The sequence below is a fragment of the Nannospalax galili genome, unplaced genomic scaffold, assembly GCF_000622305.1.
Source record: "Nannospalax galili isolate Female #2095 unplaced genomic scaffold, S.galili_v1.0 scaffold107, whole genome shotgun sequence".
In the NCBI taxonomy this organism is placed as follows: domain Eukaryota; kingdom Metazoa; phylum Chordata; class Mammalia; order Rodentia; family Spalacidae; genus Nannospalax; species Nannospalax galili.
Window position 1 is genome coordinate 3,257,401 of NW_008358490.1, and position 18,677 is coordinate 3,276,077.

Genomic DNA, 18,677 nt, shown 5'->3' on the forward strand with positions numbered 1-18,677 from the left:
CTAATCATGTAGTTTTTACCCTTCAAAGAAGATATCCATTTCAAAATTTGCTGTTTCCTACATTTTTAATGCTACTAACACATGTTTGCACATGTGTCTTTATTCTCTATGTATCTGATTATTACTAGTCACAGTCATTACACTCGGATCCTTAGTATCTGAGTATGGATATAAAGTCATCAGGTAGATTTCACTGGTAATGTTTATCACCTCTACTATTAAACATGAAGTAAATTAAAAAAAAAATTTAATAACTACATGATTAGAAAAACCATTTCATTACAGCTTTAACATATTCAGTAACATGCTCCAGAGCAAGAGTACATCTCTTTCACAAGTGGCTGTAAGTTTCTAGGTTCACAGTTGAATTAATACAGGTATCCAGTATTGAACTCAGTATTGCCTGCATGTAGGCACTCGTGTTGTGTAGTGCCCGCGAGGATAGAAGAGGCCATCGGATCCCCTGGAACTGGAGGTACAGACAGTTGTTAGCTGCCATGTAGGTGCTGGGCTTTGAACCTGGGTCTTCTGCAAGAACAATCAGTGTTCTTAACTGCTGAGCCATCTCTCCAACCCCTGGAAATTCTTTAGATGTCATCTTACTGCTCCCTGGATATGCCAAGATTGTTAACACTTCTCTTTGGCTTTTTCCACAGAGCTGTGGTGGTTCACAATCCTTTGATGAGACCAGGACAGGCCTTTGGCTATAACTGTCACCATCCACACTGAATTCACCAAGTCACTCAGCTTTTTACTCAGTGTTGCATAGGGACAACCATGATTTAACTGCATTTGTTAAAATATGAACCAGGCTGAGAAAATTATAGCTCTGACAAATTTTTTGATGGCTATAAACCTGACTTTATTATTTTTGAAAGAAGATAAGATTAAATAATTCTATATAAGTCAAAGTTTCTTCATAATTTTATTTTATACTCATTTTCCCTGAATAATTGGGAGACACAGAAACAATGACATTTTAATCTTGTGAACACCAAAGAAAAATCCTTTCATGTACTAATGCATGGAAGACCAGTATTTGTAAATCATCAAAGCTGGAGTGTACAAAGTGTCCTCTTGTAGAAATGAGGCATTGTGAAGTCCACACAGATGAGTTCTCAGCCTTCATCTCCGAAGGCTGGGACTTGTTAGCTGGGTTGCTAGTAAGGATTCCCCAGGAATGAATTTGCTTTGCTCTTAGATTACCAGAAGGAAGCCTACGGAGATGACCTAGTGGGTAAAGTGTTTGCTGTACAGGCATGAGGACCTGAGTTTAATCCCTGACACCCACATAAAAGCCAGATGTAGTGGTTTGCACCTGTAATCCCAGCACTGAGGGGGCAGAGAAACGTGGATCCCTGGGGCTTGCTGGTCAGCCAGTCTAGCTAAAGCTGTGAGCTCTAGGTTCAGTGAGAGACCCTACTTCAAGAACCATAATGTGGAGAGCAATAGCACAGATGCCAATGTTGGCCTCTGGCTTCCATGTGTGCATTCACACACAAGCTGACATACGTGCCCACATCACACACACAAATAATTACAATTTTTCTACATGTGCACTCACAGGTAAGCTTACATACATATGTACACCACATACACAAATAATTACAATTTTTTAAAAATTTTATGTGTGTGTATTGCTTGCATGTAGGTAAGTGTACCCATGTCGTGCAATGCCCACGGAGGACAGAAGAGGCCATCAGATCCCCTGGAACTGGAGTTACGGAAGTTGTTAGCTGCCATGTGGGTGCTGAGATTCGGACCCAGGTCTTCTGCAAGAACAACCAGTGTTCTTAACCTCTGAGCCATCTCTCCAGCCCCAGTGATACAACAACATACACATAAGTGAAAACTTAAAAAAAGAAGTTACAGTTTTTAAGTTTTCACTTATGTGTATATTTTCGTGTCAATGTATATCATGTATGTTGGTATGCCTGTGGAGGCCAGAAGGGCTGCATCAGAACCCCTGGAGCTGTAGTTATAGGTGGTTATGAACTGCCTAACATGGGTGCTGGGAACTGAACTCATGTCCTCTGGAAGAACTGGAAGCACTCTTAACTGCTGAACCATCTGTCCATCTCCAAATTTTTAGAAAGCAAAATAAAAAGATCAATGAAAGGGCAACCCCAGTCCTGTACACAATACCTCATTTGCCCAAACAGTGTCTCCAGGGTCGTGGACTTGGTGTGTTTTCTGGGTTCCCATGCATAGAAGTCCTGTTTACTCCTTTCCCATGGAGGACGAATGGTTGACTAGACCTCATTTCTATAGGAAGCCTTGGCACATTGGCCACAGATGAGTCCATGATGATTTAGCTTTCCGTTTTATCTTGCATTTGCTTTCTGCTGGTAGGGGAGCCCCCTTTGATCACAGAGTGCTGTCAAAGCAGTGTGATGGTTGCTAGCTATCTGGAACCCACCATTTGTAATTAGTCTGCTCCATGGTCCCTTTTAAGGAAAGTGAGTTTATTTTTTCTCTTCCTACCAGACTGTTAAAAACAGAAATAGATCCTGTACATTGTCACATTTTGATTTGCTCATGGTGAAATACAATTAACTTCTACATGAAGGCCAAAAGGACCATATTTGCAGTCTATTAGGCAGCCAGAAGAGCCTCTTACATCTGGTGTCAAGGGCCAGTTAATGGAACCAAGCCTAGTGTCTTATATAGTGTGGCTATATGAACACAATCAGTAAATTACATGGAATGTAGTAGACTCTTCAAAGGACTGAATGGGTGTTTTTCTTCTCCCCTTCTGATTCATACACACATGCACACACACACATACACATACACAAAACAAAAAACCCAAAAACCCTTAAACATCATTTTATAAGCAAAGCTAGGTCTTTGATTTTCATATGATTTCTCTGAAATCCAGAAATTTGGATGAAGTAGCATTAAGCACAAGCCAAAGTTAACCAAAGCAGCCATCGCCTGACCAAGGGCACACATGACTTTACCATGACAGTGTGTGACAATGAGCCTCACCTGTTCAGCTCAGAGGAAGCATCTTCTGGGGAGCCAGATCACAGAGTCTGACACACCAGTTACTATGTTAGGTACTAGACAAAAGCCAAAAAATATGCTCCTGGGGTAGACCTGTATATAGTAGTCAAAGGAAGAATGTCTAACCTTCATTTGTGGTGCAGGGGGAAGAGTTAATGAAATGGTATACAGTTGAACTGAAAATGTGGCCATGGCATGAAAATGATACCCGAAGAAGACTGTGATAGGGCAAGCAAAAGCGGCCTAATGTGTTAATGGCCTTGAATGCTTTTCAGGGCCCACAGTCTGTCACCTACAGATCACCAAGCAGCTTTCTACCTGGCCCTCCAGCTTGCCATCTCCAGACAGGTGAGTGTCTTTAATGTTCCCCAGACTTGGTGTACACTCTGTTCCCTTCCAGTTCCTGCAGCTGGAGGCAGTGTAAAACCTTCCTTCCTTCACCTGATGCTGACTTGGAGTCAGTAACTGCTCTCAAAGGAGGTCAATTCTTCCCAGAAAAGACCTTGCAGTTTGGGTTGGTTTGAGCATCTGCTATGAAACTGTAGGAGACCTGGGCTCTGCTCTTAAGAGTAAATACACAAATCTGGAGGGTCCAGCCTAGGGTCAGGTGGCAACATGAGTGTAGGACAGGTCTCGTACACTGACCCCAGGGTCACCGAAAGAATCTTTACCTCATACTAACAGGAATGGGGTAGTGGAGCCCAGTGCTGAACTTCATGGTAAAGATTTAGTCACTGGTTGGGGCCTGGTTGTCACAAAGGTATCCATGATTGACAGGAAAATGCCAGGATGTGGCAACAAGAGATACCAGGTCCTTTAAAATGCATAGATAATATGAACACTCACAGTCAACTGGTTTTGTTAGAAAGGAAAGCATTGCAGCTCTCATCTTCCCAATGACAGTTTGAGCTGCTTTTTCACATTCTACTTTCCCACCTCCATCCCTTCCAGCAGTTGTGGAAACTGCAGCCATGTGCCTGCCAGCCCACCAAGTACAAGATACTAGTGGTGACCCTAGCACATTCCCGAGTGCTGACTTTGAAGGTGAATCCAAGCTTGGCTCCCCAGATACACCATTCCTCACAGGCTGGACTGAGGCATGCATTACCCTTCTCAGTTGCATGGGAATGATATTGAGAAATGCCTCTCAATGGCAACCTGGGGACAGAGGAAGCCAAGATACCTGCCCTGGAAAGGTCCTCTCATCTGGTGAGGTGTGGCTCACAGCTAGATCCGCCAGGAGCTGCTATAGCAGCAGATGTGGACTGACCACTGACCATCTGCTTTCCCCTTCACCTCTTCATGAAGCTACCTTCTTGTGCAGTCTCAGTCTTTTTCACTGGAGGTGTAGGAGGGCAGGAACCTGTGCCTGTCATTGTCATGGCCTTGGCCTGGCACTTAGCATACTGCCTCATATGTGTTTGGCATAAGACTTGTTGAATCAAAGAGCCAACTTTGAATCCCCTTAAGGGACCTCATTTGGAGGTCTCTGTCCCTGGTTGCTGACCTGTAAACAGTACCCTGAAAATGACTGCCTTTGCTCCTCCCCACAGCAGCAGGCTGAGTGCTGGCAACACAGCAGCTGATTGCTGCAGGGAGGAGAGAAGTAGATGGAGCCTTGTGGGTGCAGTCCACCCATAGGCTTGGAGACCTGTGGTGTCAAAATACCAGGGCTCTCAGTGAGTATGTCCCTACTGACTGAGACAGAGAAGTTGTGACCCTCCCTTCTTTAGAGCCAATGCCCACCCTTAGACCAGGAGAGGGTTGAGAGGGATCAGAAGACTAGAGTCGTCCTCTTCTCCCTCATTCAGCTGGGTGATCTGCTCAAGTCAGTTCAGTTCTCTATCCTTCAGCTTCCTCCCTGCCAAAGAAGCATGTGAGCTGCTGACTTCCCTTCCATCTCTGGCAGCCATGACCCCAGGATTCCAGGAAGAAAGACTCCAGAGCCAGCAATTCAGATGTAGATCCATGTGGCATTCAAATCCAATAGGCTTGGGAAAAAGAATTCAGGATTCTTCTAAGGGCTGAGGTTACTGAGGATTTAGAGGGAAAGCTGGAAAGCTCAGGGCTGGAGTTGGAGGCCAGACAGGAAAGAGTTCCTTGGGCAAGTATATCAGATTGCTAAGGTTCCCAGCACTATTTAATCCTGCTTCAAATTCTTCTTTCTTTTTTTTTTTTTTTTTTTTTTTTTAACTCACAATGTCCTTGGGCCTCTTAGCAACATATCACTGTGTAGACCAGGCTGGCCTTGAACTCACAAAGATCCATCTGCCTCTGCCTCCCAAGTGCTGGGACTACAGGTGTGCACCACCACGCCTAGCCAAATTCTTATTTCTATTAGACCTTCATACAATCTAGGGTATTCAAATAGAGACCATGCATGTTCTTTACCAAACTCCAGTGTGGTGCTTTTAAAGAACACCTTTAGGGGTTGAGGAGATGGTTCAATGGATAAATAACCTGAATTTGGATTTCCAGCACCCATGTAAAAGCTTGACCCAGTAGTACACTGTAGCCTAGCCAAATTCTTATTTCTATTAGACCTTCATACAATCTAGGGTATTCAAATAGAGACCATGCATGTTCTTTACCAAACTCCAGTGTGGTGCTTTTAAAGAACACCTTTAGGGGTTGAGGAGATGGTTCAATGGATAAATAACCTGAATTTGGATTTCCAGCACCCATGTAAAAGCTTGACCCAGTAGTACACTGTAACCTAGCACTTGGGGACAGAAACAGGCAGATCCTGGAAGTTCACTTGCCAGCCAGTCTAACTGAAAACAGGGAGCTCTAGGTTCGGTGAAGACTGCCTCAAAAAATTAAAGTGGAGAGAGCCAGACCCCTGGCCTCCACACGTGCATACATAGGTGAGCACATCTGCACACACACATACACCACACACAGGTACATGTTGAACAGCTGTTACATTTCAAGGTTGAGGTTGTATCTGGTCCCTCGTCAATTTGGATACATCTTCTTTGCATGGGGCACTGTGATTTGTTTCTTGCGTCCAGTTAGTTGGGGCTGTAGTTTGGAGGAAAGCTGTAAGGTTCTGTCTGTTTGCATGGTTCTTTCATGTATTGTAGAGAGCCAGACCTCTGGGATTTGGAAAGGTCTGTTAAAGGTTTTATGGCTTATGACATACTTGGATTTCACTAATACTATAAAAGAGAATAGTTCATTCAAGGCAGTTTAATTCCCTTAAGAACTTTTGGCAGTTGTCTGTGTCTCTATTTTCAATGAAATCATCTTAGACTGAATCAACAGTACATCAGTTCAGTGGGGTAAAAAATGAGAAAGTATGTATTTAGGGAGAAGTAAAAGGTGTGGTTTTAGCAGTTTTATAGAAAAAAAAGGTCTCTTCTATACCCTCAACAGTCAACTACTGCTGAAGAAGGCATGTTTCTTTGTTTGGTCAGTATCCTGGGGCTGCCATGAAGACCCCTTAAAATATGGAGGTGGCCCAATGTGAATCAGCTTGCAGCAAACCTGATGTTGTAGTGGTAACCTCTTCCTGTGTGACTCTGTGTGTGTGTGTGTGTGTGTGTGTGTGTGTGTGTTTGTTTAAACATTCTTTCATTCGGTTTTAAACTAGATACCAGAAGCTCTAGGGTACGTCCGCCAAGCTCTTCAGCTTCAAGGAGACGATGCCAACTCCCTGCACCTCCTCGCCCTCTTACTGTCAGCACAGAAGCATTACCATGATGCTCTCAACATCATCGACATGGCCCTGAGTGAATACCCAGAGAATTTTATGTAAGTGATTCTAGCATTGGTTTGCCCCTTCTCCAAAGTCACTGAATGTCCTTCTGCCCCTCTTCCTTCTGTTGAGTGTAAGACTTTCATGGACATCCTGGGGGCAAATAACACAGACTCTCCATTACTCTTGTGTTGTTTTCCCCCAGTACTTAAAAAGCAGCTCAGTTCACTAGCCATCACACACAGTGGCAGGTCATTGTCGCATAGGTTCAGTACCTCCTCTGTTCTTTCCTGCTGCATGCCCTTGGAGAACACAGGAGGATTGTACCAAGATCATGGATGAGTATTTTAATACTGATGCATTTTTAAATCTGCACTAGAAAAACAATGTATATCACAGTATGATTTCATAAGAGTTACTGTTCAGGGGAAGCTGGGAATATGTAGTCAATTTCAAGAAAAAAAATTCAGTAAATATTAATACCAACATACATGACAAAATTTCTGCCAACCTTCAGTGACTAGAATTTGGGAAGCATTGCTTTGCAGCCTGTTGGTCCTTTATTCCCAAGGACAGTCACTATCCCTGGATGATGATTCTGTTTCGAGCAACTGTCATTAAAATATTTTGCTTCTGGGGCTGGAGGGATGGCTCAGCGGTTTAAGAGCACTGTCTGCTCTTGCAGAGGACATGGGTTCGATTCCCAGCACTCACGTGGTGGCTACAAATTGTCCTTAATTCCAGTTCCAGGGGAATCCAAAGCCCTCTTCTGACCTCCATGGCATTGCATGACACAGGTGCACTCACCTACATGCAGGCAATACACTCATACACATAAAGTAAAAATAATAAATAAATAAATAAATTTAGTGGCAATATATATTAAAAAAATATTTTGCTGCTTTGAGCTGCGGTTTTAATCTGTGGGAAATACAGTTCCTTAAGTAAGTTAATCAATATTTGTACATACTGTAAGAATTACCATTACAAGTTACCATGGACTTGAACCTGCCTATTTATCTTCACGTCTTTCCTCTGAGTCACTTTTTTTATTGAGCCCACGAGCTTGGAATCCACTGAATCCATGCCCTGTTCGTTCGGCCTTATGGAGAACATTGTCTTTTGGGCTACTGGGTTACCATTTTATCCTCAGTGGTAGCTTAGTAACCAGTACACAGTGGCCAGAAATAGTAAACACTGCTGCAGGCTGGAAGATTCTGATTGTCTGTATGGTTGCAGAGGCAGTAATGGGGTGGGGGGTGTGGAAGGTGACCCTGGTGGCTCTCTTTGCTTTCAGAAGTGCTGCAGCAGTGTATAAATGGGTCAGCTTTGGCTTAATTTCGCTGCCTCATCCCCTCTCTGCATTTTTTTTTTTTTTTTTTTTTTTTTTTTTTTTTTTTTATCATCTCCCTGTAGCCAGCTGACCGAACTCACTATGTAGCCCAGGCTGGCCTCGAACTCATAGAGATCCACCTGCCTCTGCCTCCCAAGTGCTGGGATTAAAGGCGTGCACCACCACGCCCGGCCCCTCTCTGTATTTTTAATTGGTGCTTTTTCAGCAGCTCTCCTTGGAAAATTGGTTTACACATTTCCATTACAAACATTTCTTTGTCTTCAAGCAAAAAGAGCATTTCCCTTCTCCCCCTTTGAGAGAATTCTTGTTATAATCCTGAAAACCTCTAACCAGAGATTTCTTTGGTAGGTTCAGCTGTTTGGAAAGAATGAATTAAGATGTGTACTTCTTACACATCTCACACACTTTTCCACACCTATATATTTCTGGATTTTATCCGAAGATGTTTAACCCCGAGGAATCTTAAAGTACTTAAATTACTTTTAAAAATATTTGGTCCTTCACCCATCCTGATATTATACAATGTGACTAATTCAACTCCGTTTCTCTCATCAATATTTATAAAGTGCCCTTCTGTGATTCCCACCTCCAACACACATGTGCCCACGCATGTGTACACACACACTGCCTTCATGAGATGCTACACTACAGCATGCGGTTCCTGCTTCAGGAGCTCAGGGCATCACCGAGAGGCACTTACTAAGCTAATAGCCACACCACCTAGTAAGCAGTGAACAGTGTGGCTAATGTGGCAGTGCCTGTAAGTGCCAGCAGCTGACAGCCTTCTCTAGAAGGAATGGGGCGGCAGTGGAGATATTTGAGGAATGCAAGCCTGTTGTTTTAAGGTTAAGCTGTAAGCTGGAAAAAGCAGAGCATATGGCAGTAGGTCTGAGAGCAGTCCATGACTTGTTTGGTTTTCAAATATTTGTGTTTCTTCCTTTGTGATGGGAAACTTCTTCCCAAGAATACTTACCAAATGTTGAGACCAGATGTAGTCAATGGATCCCATGATTCCGTACCAACCTGTGTAGAACCTGTCAACACCAATGTAAACAAGAGTAAGTGACTGGCAGTCTTGTCTGGACCACCGTGAGGAATTATCTGTTTGTGACAAGTTTGTTCCCAGCAGAACCTGAGACTCTCAGAAGCCTCTGGGTGCTTTTATCCATAAGCCACAGATGGTGACAACACCATAGTTGATGTTATGTTAGGACTTGTTCCCTAGGAGTGAAAATCCTTCCCAGTTAAGGTTAGCCCTGACTGTCTGTTGAACAGTTGCCAGACAAGACTGCTGAAGGCTCTCACAGAAGCAGTTGGTCCTTCCTCCAGCATAACCCATCTGTATTAGTCTGTTTTCTGTACTATAACAAAACATCTGAAGCTAGGTTAACATTTGTAAAGAAAAGAGATTTATTTAGCTTGTATCTAGAGGTAGAGCTTGGTGTCAAATTCTGCTCAGCTCTGATGAGGACCCCCTTGGATATATTACATCCATCACATTGTGGTAAATGGTGCATGGAGGGAACACAAACACAAGTGAGATGTCACATGGTAAGACAGGAAGCCAAGGAACAGGAAGGGTCCAACCTTGCACTTCTGTAGAAATCTACTCTCACTAACTGGGAGTTCCATATGAATCACATGTTACTTCCAAGGGCAGAGCCCCTGATCATCTAGTTACCTTGCACAAAACCCCACCTCTTAAAGGTATCACCACTTTCCAACATGACCACACCAAGGATCAGGGTTCTTAGGGGACACACTCAAACCATGCCCAAAGCACACACTGTCTGCTCTTGTTTGGTGGAGTGTGCCTCGCAGATCCATGTGTTAAAGTTAGCTCGATCCCCAAAGTGATGCTGTTGTGAAGTACTATGGACTGTTAAAAGGTGAGATCTGATAGAAGTTTGTAGGTTATTGGGGGCCTACCCCCAAAGGGGATCATAGAACCCTAGCTTGTCTTCCTCTTCCTCTTCTTTTTTTTGCTTTGTGACTCATGAGGTGAGGGGTTTGCTCTACTATAGCTCCTACCAAGATATTTTGTCCCTGTCAGAGGCCCAAAGTGATGAGACCACTTGATTTTGAACTGGAACCTTGAACTGTAAGCCAGAGTAAGCTCTTTCCCTTTATTTACTTTAGCTATTTCATTATAGTGTCAAAAGCAGACTAATATGCCATCCTCATTCACCATAAAATGATAAAAAATGTTTAAGTATCTTGAAAAGACTTAACAAGGACCAAAAAGGTCTAAGCTAAGAGGCACCAACTCAGCCATTTTGTCATCTGAAGCAGAACTGAAAGTGAATAAAGATCCAGCAAGTGTAGCAGAATCAAAAATACTTTGGAGGGGGATGGGAGACAGGGTCTTATATAGCCCAGGCTGGCTTCGAACTCACTGTGTAGCTGAGGATGACCTTGAACTCCTGGTTCTCTTGCCTCCACTTCCTGAACTCGAAGATTACAGGTGTAATAGTTACTTTTCTGTTGCTGTAATAAAACACCATGACAGAGGTAACTTGTAGAAGGAAGAGATTATTGGGCTTATGGTCCAGAGGAATCAGAGTCCATCATAGATGGAGGCATTGGGGCAGACAAAGCTGCAGCAGAAAGCTGAGAGCCCACATCTTCAAGCAGGCACAGGAAACAATGAGGCAAGGCTAAGAACTCTCAAAGCCTACCCCCAGTGATGTGTTTCCTCCAGCAAAGCCACATCTCTTAAACCTCTACAAACAGGTCCTAATAGGACTAGTTCTTCATGGAAGGAAAGGGATGCAGAAATTCTTCTATAGAAATTGGGTTCACTTGTAAGAGTTGGACAAACCTTTGTACTCCAAATCCTCCACTTCTAAGTCACCAAATCGCTCATCTCATCTTTTCATTTGCAAACTATGGATAATAAAATATCCATCTCAGAGGTATATTTTAAGAATTGATTTACCTAATGCATTTATCGGGCACTTGTACATGGTATTTGCTCAGTAGGTGATAGGAATTCATATTATTATGACCACCACTGCACATCTTAAAGTGTATATATATATATATTTTTTTTTTTTTGGTCTTTTTGAGACAGGGTCTTCCTGTAGCCACAGCTGGCCTGGAACTCATTATGTAGACCAGGCTGGCCTCAAATTCAGAAATAACACCTGCCTTTGCCTCAACTCTATGAGTGTCTGAGTGCTGGATTAAGGGTGTGCACCACCACATCCAGCTTCACCTTATTTTTTGAGTCCAGATCTCCCACTAGACCTGGAGCTCATTGGTTCACCTAGGCTTCCAGCCAATGAGCTCTAGGCATCCTCCTGTCCACTTCCCCCACCCCTAATGCTGTACCATCATGTACACACCAACATGTGCCATCATGCCAGGCTTTCATACGGGTGCTGGGTGTCTGAGCTCATGTCCCCATGCTTGTGTGGCAGGTACTTTATCAACTGAACCACCTCCCCAGCCTCCTCCCTCTGGTAAGTTTTAATTGCTATTGTTGCTAGTGTTTTATATTTTTACAATGGTGCATATAAGGGTAGAGCCTGGGCTAGGGATATAGGTCAGTGGTAGACTGCCTGCTTAGCATACATGAGGTCCTAGGTTCAATCTCTACTACCTCAAAGCAATGGAAAAAGACTAGATCCCATTCAGGATTCATTGAGCTTTTAAAAACCTGTAAATGGTAGTGTTGATATTATTTATCACTTACAGGATGCTCCCAGCCACTATATCTATAAATCTAGTTGGGTCTTCCTTTTCTTACTTAGTCTGATCATTTCTATCTTCTGTCTCAAATGTTTGGTCCAGTCACTTCATATAATTAGGTGATTGCATTTGTGACTTTCATTTCTATAGTTGTCTTTTTTTTCCCCTAAACTGCCTTTTTCTGCTGAAAATTTATTTTAAATATTTTTATTGAGTTTTTATGTATTTCATATAATAGATCTTAAACAAACTTAGACCCCCTCCCCCATCTGCACCCTTTATATACCCCTCTCCGGATTTCATGCATTGTGTCCTGTATGTTAAGTCCTATCTGATCAAGCATTTGTACCCAGATGTCCCTTGGTGCAAGTTCGTCTACTGAAGTCTAGTCATCCTGTCTAGAGTCTCTCCCTTAAAGAAGATCTGCTTTCCTCACCCCACACTAATCAGTTGCCAATAGCTCCTAGGCTAGGGTTGGGGCCTGCAGCCCATTTCCCCAGTTCTATGCTGGGTTTTGTCTTATTGAGTCAGCATGGGTCTTGGGCATGCTTCACCATTGTTGCAAGTTACGTGAGCAAGTTCCCAGAGGCCTGAAAGCCTCTGTTTCCTTATGTTCATGCACCAGCCCTGGCTCTTAAAAATCTCTCTACCCCCTCTTCTACAATGGTCCCTGAACCATGGTTGGGTGAGGTTTAATGTAGGAGTTCTATCCAGGGACACATACTCTGCAGTTTTTTATTCTCTAAAACTTGACCAGTTGTGGCCTTCTGTGTGTGTTGCACTCTGTTATATGAGGAAGCTTTACTGGTGAGAGTTGAGGGATGTATTAGTATTCTCTCTACCCCTGTTCTGCTATTATTCTAGTTCATTTCTTCTATTGCTGTGATAAAACACTCTGACCAATATGAACTTGGGAGGAAAGGGCTTATTTGGCTTATATCTCCCAGGTCATAGTTCATCAGGGAGCCCAAGGTAGGAACTCAGGGCAGAAACCTGGAGGCAGGAGCTGGAGCATAGGCCATGGAGGAACGATGCTTACTGGCTTGCTCCCCTGACCTATACTCAGCCTGCTTTCTTATATATCACAGGACAGCCTGCCCAGGGATAGCACTACCCACAGTGGACTGAGCCTGCCAGCACTACTCAACAATCAAGAAAATGCTCCACAGACATGGCCACAGGCCAGTCCAGTGGAGGCAATTCCCCTGTTGAGGCTCCCTCTACCAGGTGTGTCAAGTTGACAACTAAAGCTGTCCAGCACAGCTATGTCTATGAATTTAGGTGTAGAGTTTCCATAGGGCTGGGCTATTCTCTGTGTGTGACCAGTTGTGGAACTCTGTAATAGTCTTTATCTATTGCCAAAAAATGCTTCTTTGATGAGTGGTATACAGTATACATGTCTGTGAATACAAGAATCCATATTTAGCCTACAGTAAGAAATTTCATTTATCTAGAGATGTGACAGAGATATGATTTTCTCTAGGATCTATGACCTCCAGCCATGTATATTTGGCTATATTTACAGTGCCAACCTTGAGTTCCCTCCCATTTAGAGGGCTTTAAGTCCAATTAGATAGCTGTTGATTATCCCCTAGATAAAAGTGCCACTACTGCACCAAAAGAGATAGTTTGCTGTGCCAGTTGTTGTGGTAATTAGGCTTTACAGCTGGGTTGGACCATTGATTGATTTTTCTCCCTTAGCAGTATGGTATCCTCTAGAACTATGATAGCTAGTCTTCAGGGAGGAGGCTTCTAGGTCAGTTCCAGCTCCATTGCTCCAAGTCCTATGTCTAAAGTATGTCCTGTCTTCAGCAGTCGGGTCTTACCTTCAAGTTCTGGGAGACAATCAAGGATTGTGACCATGGCCTGTGTTGTTTAGGGAGACTCTTGGACTACCCTGACCAATAACTTAGAGGGAGGTTTCTCCTGTCTCACACTGTGTTCCTTGTCATATAGTCTTCAGCTATATACATGCACTTGTGTTCAGATATTGTATGTGTGATTTTCAAGGGGTTTTTGAGTTAATACATTTCCCTCTGGCTTTTTTACCACCTAAGCATTATTTATCTCTCTTCTCTCTCTCCTGGTCCAGCTTCCCTCCTCCCTCCCCAGTTTAAGTACCCCCCCTTCTCCATTTTCCCCTTGATAATACCTGTTGTATTATCAATAGCTCCTATTGTCCCTCCTTTCTTGAGTTTCTTTGTGAAAATTTATTTGTAAACCCTTTAACTATTAAATATTTAAATAAAAGAATGATTATGACAGTGTCCCTAACCTAAGTTTTCCCCAAATAAAATTTAATGGCATACACATTTTTCTGTTAAAGAGTATACAGAGTTCTGATGAACTCTGTCTTGCTGTAGTTGATGTAAGAACATTCATTTTTCTTTTGACATTCAACTTTTCAGATATTTCCCGTGATTAGTATGTTTTACTTGGTAATTTTCCTTATTGGCCTCAAAGGTAGAAGTGGGTGCCACATGACAAATATGACAGTTATCTCTCCTACCAGCGAGTCTGTCAGTCCAGGGCTTCTGTTAAGCCACATGTATCAAATGTTACTTCCCCACTGAACTTGACTTTGGATAAAATATTGGAATGAGAATTGACACTCTGTTTTATCTTTGGGGATACAGCAAGTTGTGTCATTTCTGGTGGTATTTGGGAACTTTGGTATTACTAAAATGTTGATATCCTGATTCAGCAAGCTGACAATGGCTGCCAAGGGAAGCCAGTGGCAGGGTTTGTCCCAAGACAAACTATGGTTACACAATTCTCTAATAGATTTGTCATTGGACTCAAGTTTCATCTTTTCCCCTTTAAGTAGAATAATACATCCTTGTGCTTATTCGTGTGCTCTCTGCATGTCCTTCAGATCAAGAGCATCTCTGTGAGACACTCAGATGTTATGCAAGAAAGTGACCTTTAAATCATTTCAGATACAAGTTGGACCATTATGGTGTGGAGACAACTTCAAGTGTATTTTTGACACATGGGGAAAATACCAAAACAAATTAACTGTCTCTCTGGATGGGAGGAACACAGCTCTTCTAAAGCACTCTGCCTCTGTAGAGGTCTTCGGCTCTCACATAGGAAATAGACTTTGTGTCAAATAGCCTTTTTTATTTTATTTTTTTGACTGCCAAGCATGGTTGTAGGCCCTAAGAATAGCCCAGTGATCATAAGTCCTTTTATTTATTTTTATTTATTTATTTTTGGTCTTTTTGAGACAGGGTCTCCCTGTAGCCCCAGCTGGCCTGGAACTCGTTTTGTAGACCTGACTGACCTTGAACTTACAGAGAGCTGCCTGTCTGTCTCTAGAATGCTGGGATTAAGGACATGCGCCACCACACCTGGCTGCCATGCTTCTTTTTACACCAGTTGAAACTATGACTAGACCTAGAAACAAACACCATGCAGTCAGTCATATATTTATCAGTAATGGCCACAAACATTCCTGATAGGCACTTTTTAACAGTTAATCCTTGGGGGCTGGAAAGATGTCTCAGTGGTTAAGAGTACTTGCTAATCATGCAAAGGACCTAGGTTCAGTTCCCAGCCCTCACATGGAGGCCCAAAACCATCTGTAACTCCACTTCTAGGGGATCTGACACCCTCTTCTTCCCTCTGTGAGTACCAGGCACACCTGTGGTACATATACATACATGCAGGCAAACATTCATACTCATAAAAGTCAAAGTAAATCTTAAAAAATATTAATCCTTGGGGCTGGAGAGATGGCTTAGCGGTTAAGAGCACTGGCTGCTCTTGCAGAGGACCCGGGTTTGATTCCCAGCACCCACATGGCTGCTACGAACCGTCCTTAACTCCAGTTCCAGGGGAATCCAAAGCCCTCTTCTGACCTCCGCCGCATTGCATGACGCAGATGCACTCACATACATGCAGGCAATACACTCATACACATAAAATAAAAATAATAAATAAAATATTAAAAAATATATTAAACCTCAATAGAGCATCCGAAGTAGGTAGTATTATTGCCCCTGCTTTACAGATAGGAACACTGAAGCATAGTTCATCCAAAGTGAGGCACCTAGTAGCAACAGAGCCACACACAACTTGAACCCAAGTGATCTGGCCTCAGCACTGTGCTCTCAACTACGAGCTACGTTTGGAACATGGGGTCCCTGACACACACCAGCTGCCTTGCTACCTGGTGGGAACACTGCTGTGAACAAGAGAAAGGCTGTTTCTGCTCACTTAGTGTCCACAGTCCTTGTAAGTGGGATTCTTAAGTTATGGCCTCTGATAATCTTAGTAATAAACTGGGAAACAAGATTGGGGGAATTCTTAAATTTCAGTCTGATTTGTTTTTAAATGATCATTGCTTAACCATTGAGATACTGTCTCTTTTTTACTTTGTCTCACACACACACTGTCAAAGAAACTCAGCATATAAGTTGAAAAGTTTCTTGGGCAGTATTTTGATTTAGTGATTACAGCAGGGCCATTGCTGTCCCTGAGCTGAGAGATGAAGTTGAGAATGTGCCCATTAAACTCACCTGTGATTAAAAGCTGGCCCATAAGGAAGAGGGCTGCTTATCTCGTGAATCTTGGTCCATAGACATCCAAAGGATGTCTGGGTGGGATGGATGCCCAGAAACAACCCAGGGACACCAGTACCAGGGAAGGGGACATTGGAAGTTACTATTGAAAGGACACAAAGTTTTACAAGATGAAAAGTTCTGGGGGCTAGAGAAATAGTTCAGTAAAGTGCTTGCCATATGAACATAACGACCTGAGTTTGGTCCCCAGAACACACATAAAAAGTTGTGTATGGTGGCGTGCCCTTGTAATCCCAGCATCAAGAAGGTGGAAGCAGGCAGATCCCTGGGGCTTGCCAACAAGCCAGCCAGCGTTAGTCAGTGAGTTCCAGGCCAGTGGTAGCCCCTGTCTCAAAAAAACAAGCTGTTTGGCACTTGAGGAATGACCCCCAAGACTGACTCTAGCCTCCCACACACGTGTTCTAGAGATGGATGATAGTCATGGTAGCACAATATTGTAAATATCCTTAATGCCACTGAACCACGCAAAAATGGCTAAAATGACAAAATTTATACTATGTATATGCTTTACTACATTTATTTAAGAAAGATTCAACTTTGGTGACTTTCATTGTTGATGTGCTTGCTTATAGGAAAGCTTCCAGCATCCTTAAAAATTAGATGATTGGAGACCCTTCTGCTCTTGAGATTCAGTGCCTCCAGATCATTAAGCCAGCGTTCTTACAGGATAGAATTGCTGAGCCGAGGTGGCACTTCCCAAACACTATCCCCATGTTTGTCAACTTTCTGTAAGGCTCTGGCTCTGGGTCTGGGTGGTGAGGCCTTTGATAAATGTGGATGCTTGTTAGGAGAGCTAACATTGATACATTGAACAGTGGCTTGGAGACTAAAATTTGGGTTTCCAAAGCAAGGCTGGAGGAACTGGAAGTGTGCACACAGCAGGGTTGGTAGGGAGAAGCAGCCATCACTGTGGTGGCAGGTGGTGTTCCCCACACCCCTCTCCCTGCTCACCTAGCCAGCTCTTCCAATTTAAAATCCTCATGAGATAGATTGCATACTTTCCAGAACAGCTCCCCTCTTTTGGTAAATTTTTATATCCTCCAGGATGAGCTGGTTTCCCTGTCAGCCCAAGGACAGTTCTGGCTGCCTAGCCTGTGTTCTGTGGACTGAGCATCTGGGAGAAGCCAGGCTGGAACAGGAAGGTCCACACCAAAGCCACCCTCTCCAGTTCTATCCAGAGGGTTGATTTATTTTAATGCTTTCTTTTCAAGATCTCCAAATTCTTCTAAATATGTCATTCAGTAATTCAAAGATTCACCTTCAGAATTCATGCAAGGTGCCTTCTGGAAACTGTAGGTACTGTACCTTGCCCAGCATTTAGCAAATCTCAATAATGTCACAGCAGCAGGCTGGTAGCCTTAGAGAGAGTTAAGCAGGTGTCTGCCTATTTCTTCTGTCACTAGTTTTTCTTTTCACTCTCTGTGCTTGTTGGACCAAAGGCGTTGTTTACCACATCTCTTACCAAACTCGAGGGCAGCTTCTCTGCCTCCCTCTCACTTGGTCCCTCATTGATGCCTCATGCCTGCTTGTCTATATAGGCCCTGTTGGGTTTTTTGTTGTTGTTGTTTTAATTATTTATTTAATAACCACATAATTAGAAGAAGCATTTCATTATAATAGCATTGACATATTCAATAACAATTTCCTGAGCTAATATGCATCTCTTTCAAAATTGGCTGTAAATTTTTAGGTTTACAGTTGAATTATTACAGTTATACAATATTGTACTTAGTATAAACCCTATAAGACATAAATTAAATGATGTTTTAACCTTTAAAAAAGATCTCCATTTCATTATTAAAACACACAGTTTCATACAGAAAAATTCATTTTTAATGCAATTGACATTAAGATGTTTGCACATGCATTTCTAATCTCTGTATATCTGATTATCACTAGTCACAGTCAGCTACTTTCTGAGCTTCTTGGCATCTGAGCATGGATATAAAGTCATCAGGTAGATTTAAATGGTAATGTTTTTTCACATCTAGTAATTATTAAGGAGCAAATTTTTATGCTTTGAAGCATTATTTTTTATCATTTAAAAAAATTTTTTTTAATAGCTACATGATTAGAAGAAGCATTTCACTACAACTTTAACATATTCAGCAACACATTCCAGAGCAAGAGTACCTCTCTTTCACAAGTGGGTACAAGTTTCTAGATTAACAGAGAGACATCTGAATTAAACAATGCCATATATCAAACAGACTTAACAGACATCTACCGAGTATTCCACCCAAGCACCAAAGGACATACTTTCTACTCAGCACCCCATGGAACCTTCTCCAAAATCGACCACATACTGGGGCACAAAACAAACCTCAACAAATAC

At 42.7% G+C, this 18,677-nt stretch overlaps 1 protein-coding gene across 5 annotated transcripts in view; it reads left to right on the forward strand.

Moving 5' to 3' along the window:
• The window catches only part of Ttc7b (tetratricopeptide repeat domain 7B), a 267,710-nt gene that overhangs the window by 166,496 nt on the left and 82,537 nt on the right, over positions 1–18,677 (forward strand). For all 5 annotated transcript variants that reach the window (XM_029557984.1, XM_008821742.1, XM_008821743.1 and 2 more), the window contains exons 14-15: positions 3,285–3,357; positions 6,605–6,765. In XM_029557984.1, coding sequence (XP_029413844.1) covers positions 3,285–3,357; positions 6,605–6,765 — 234 coding nt within the window. The remainder of the gene's footprint in view (positions 1–3,284; positions 3,358–6,604; positions 6,766–18,677) is intronic.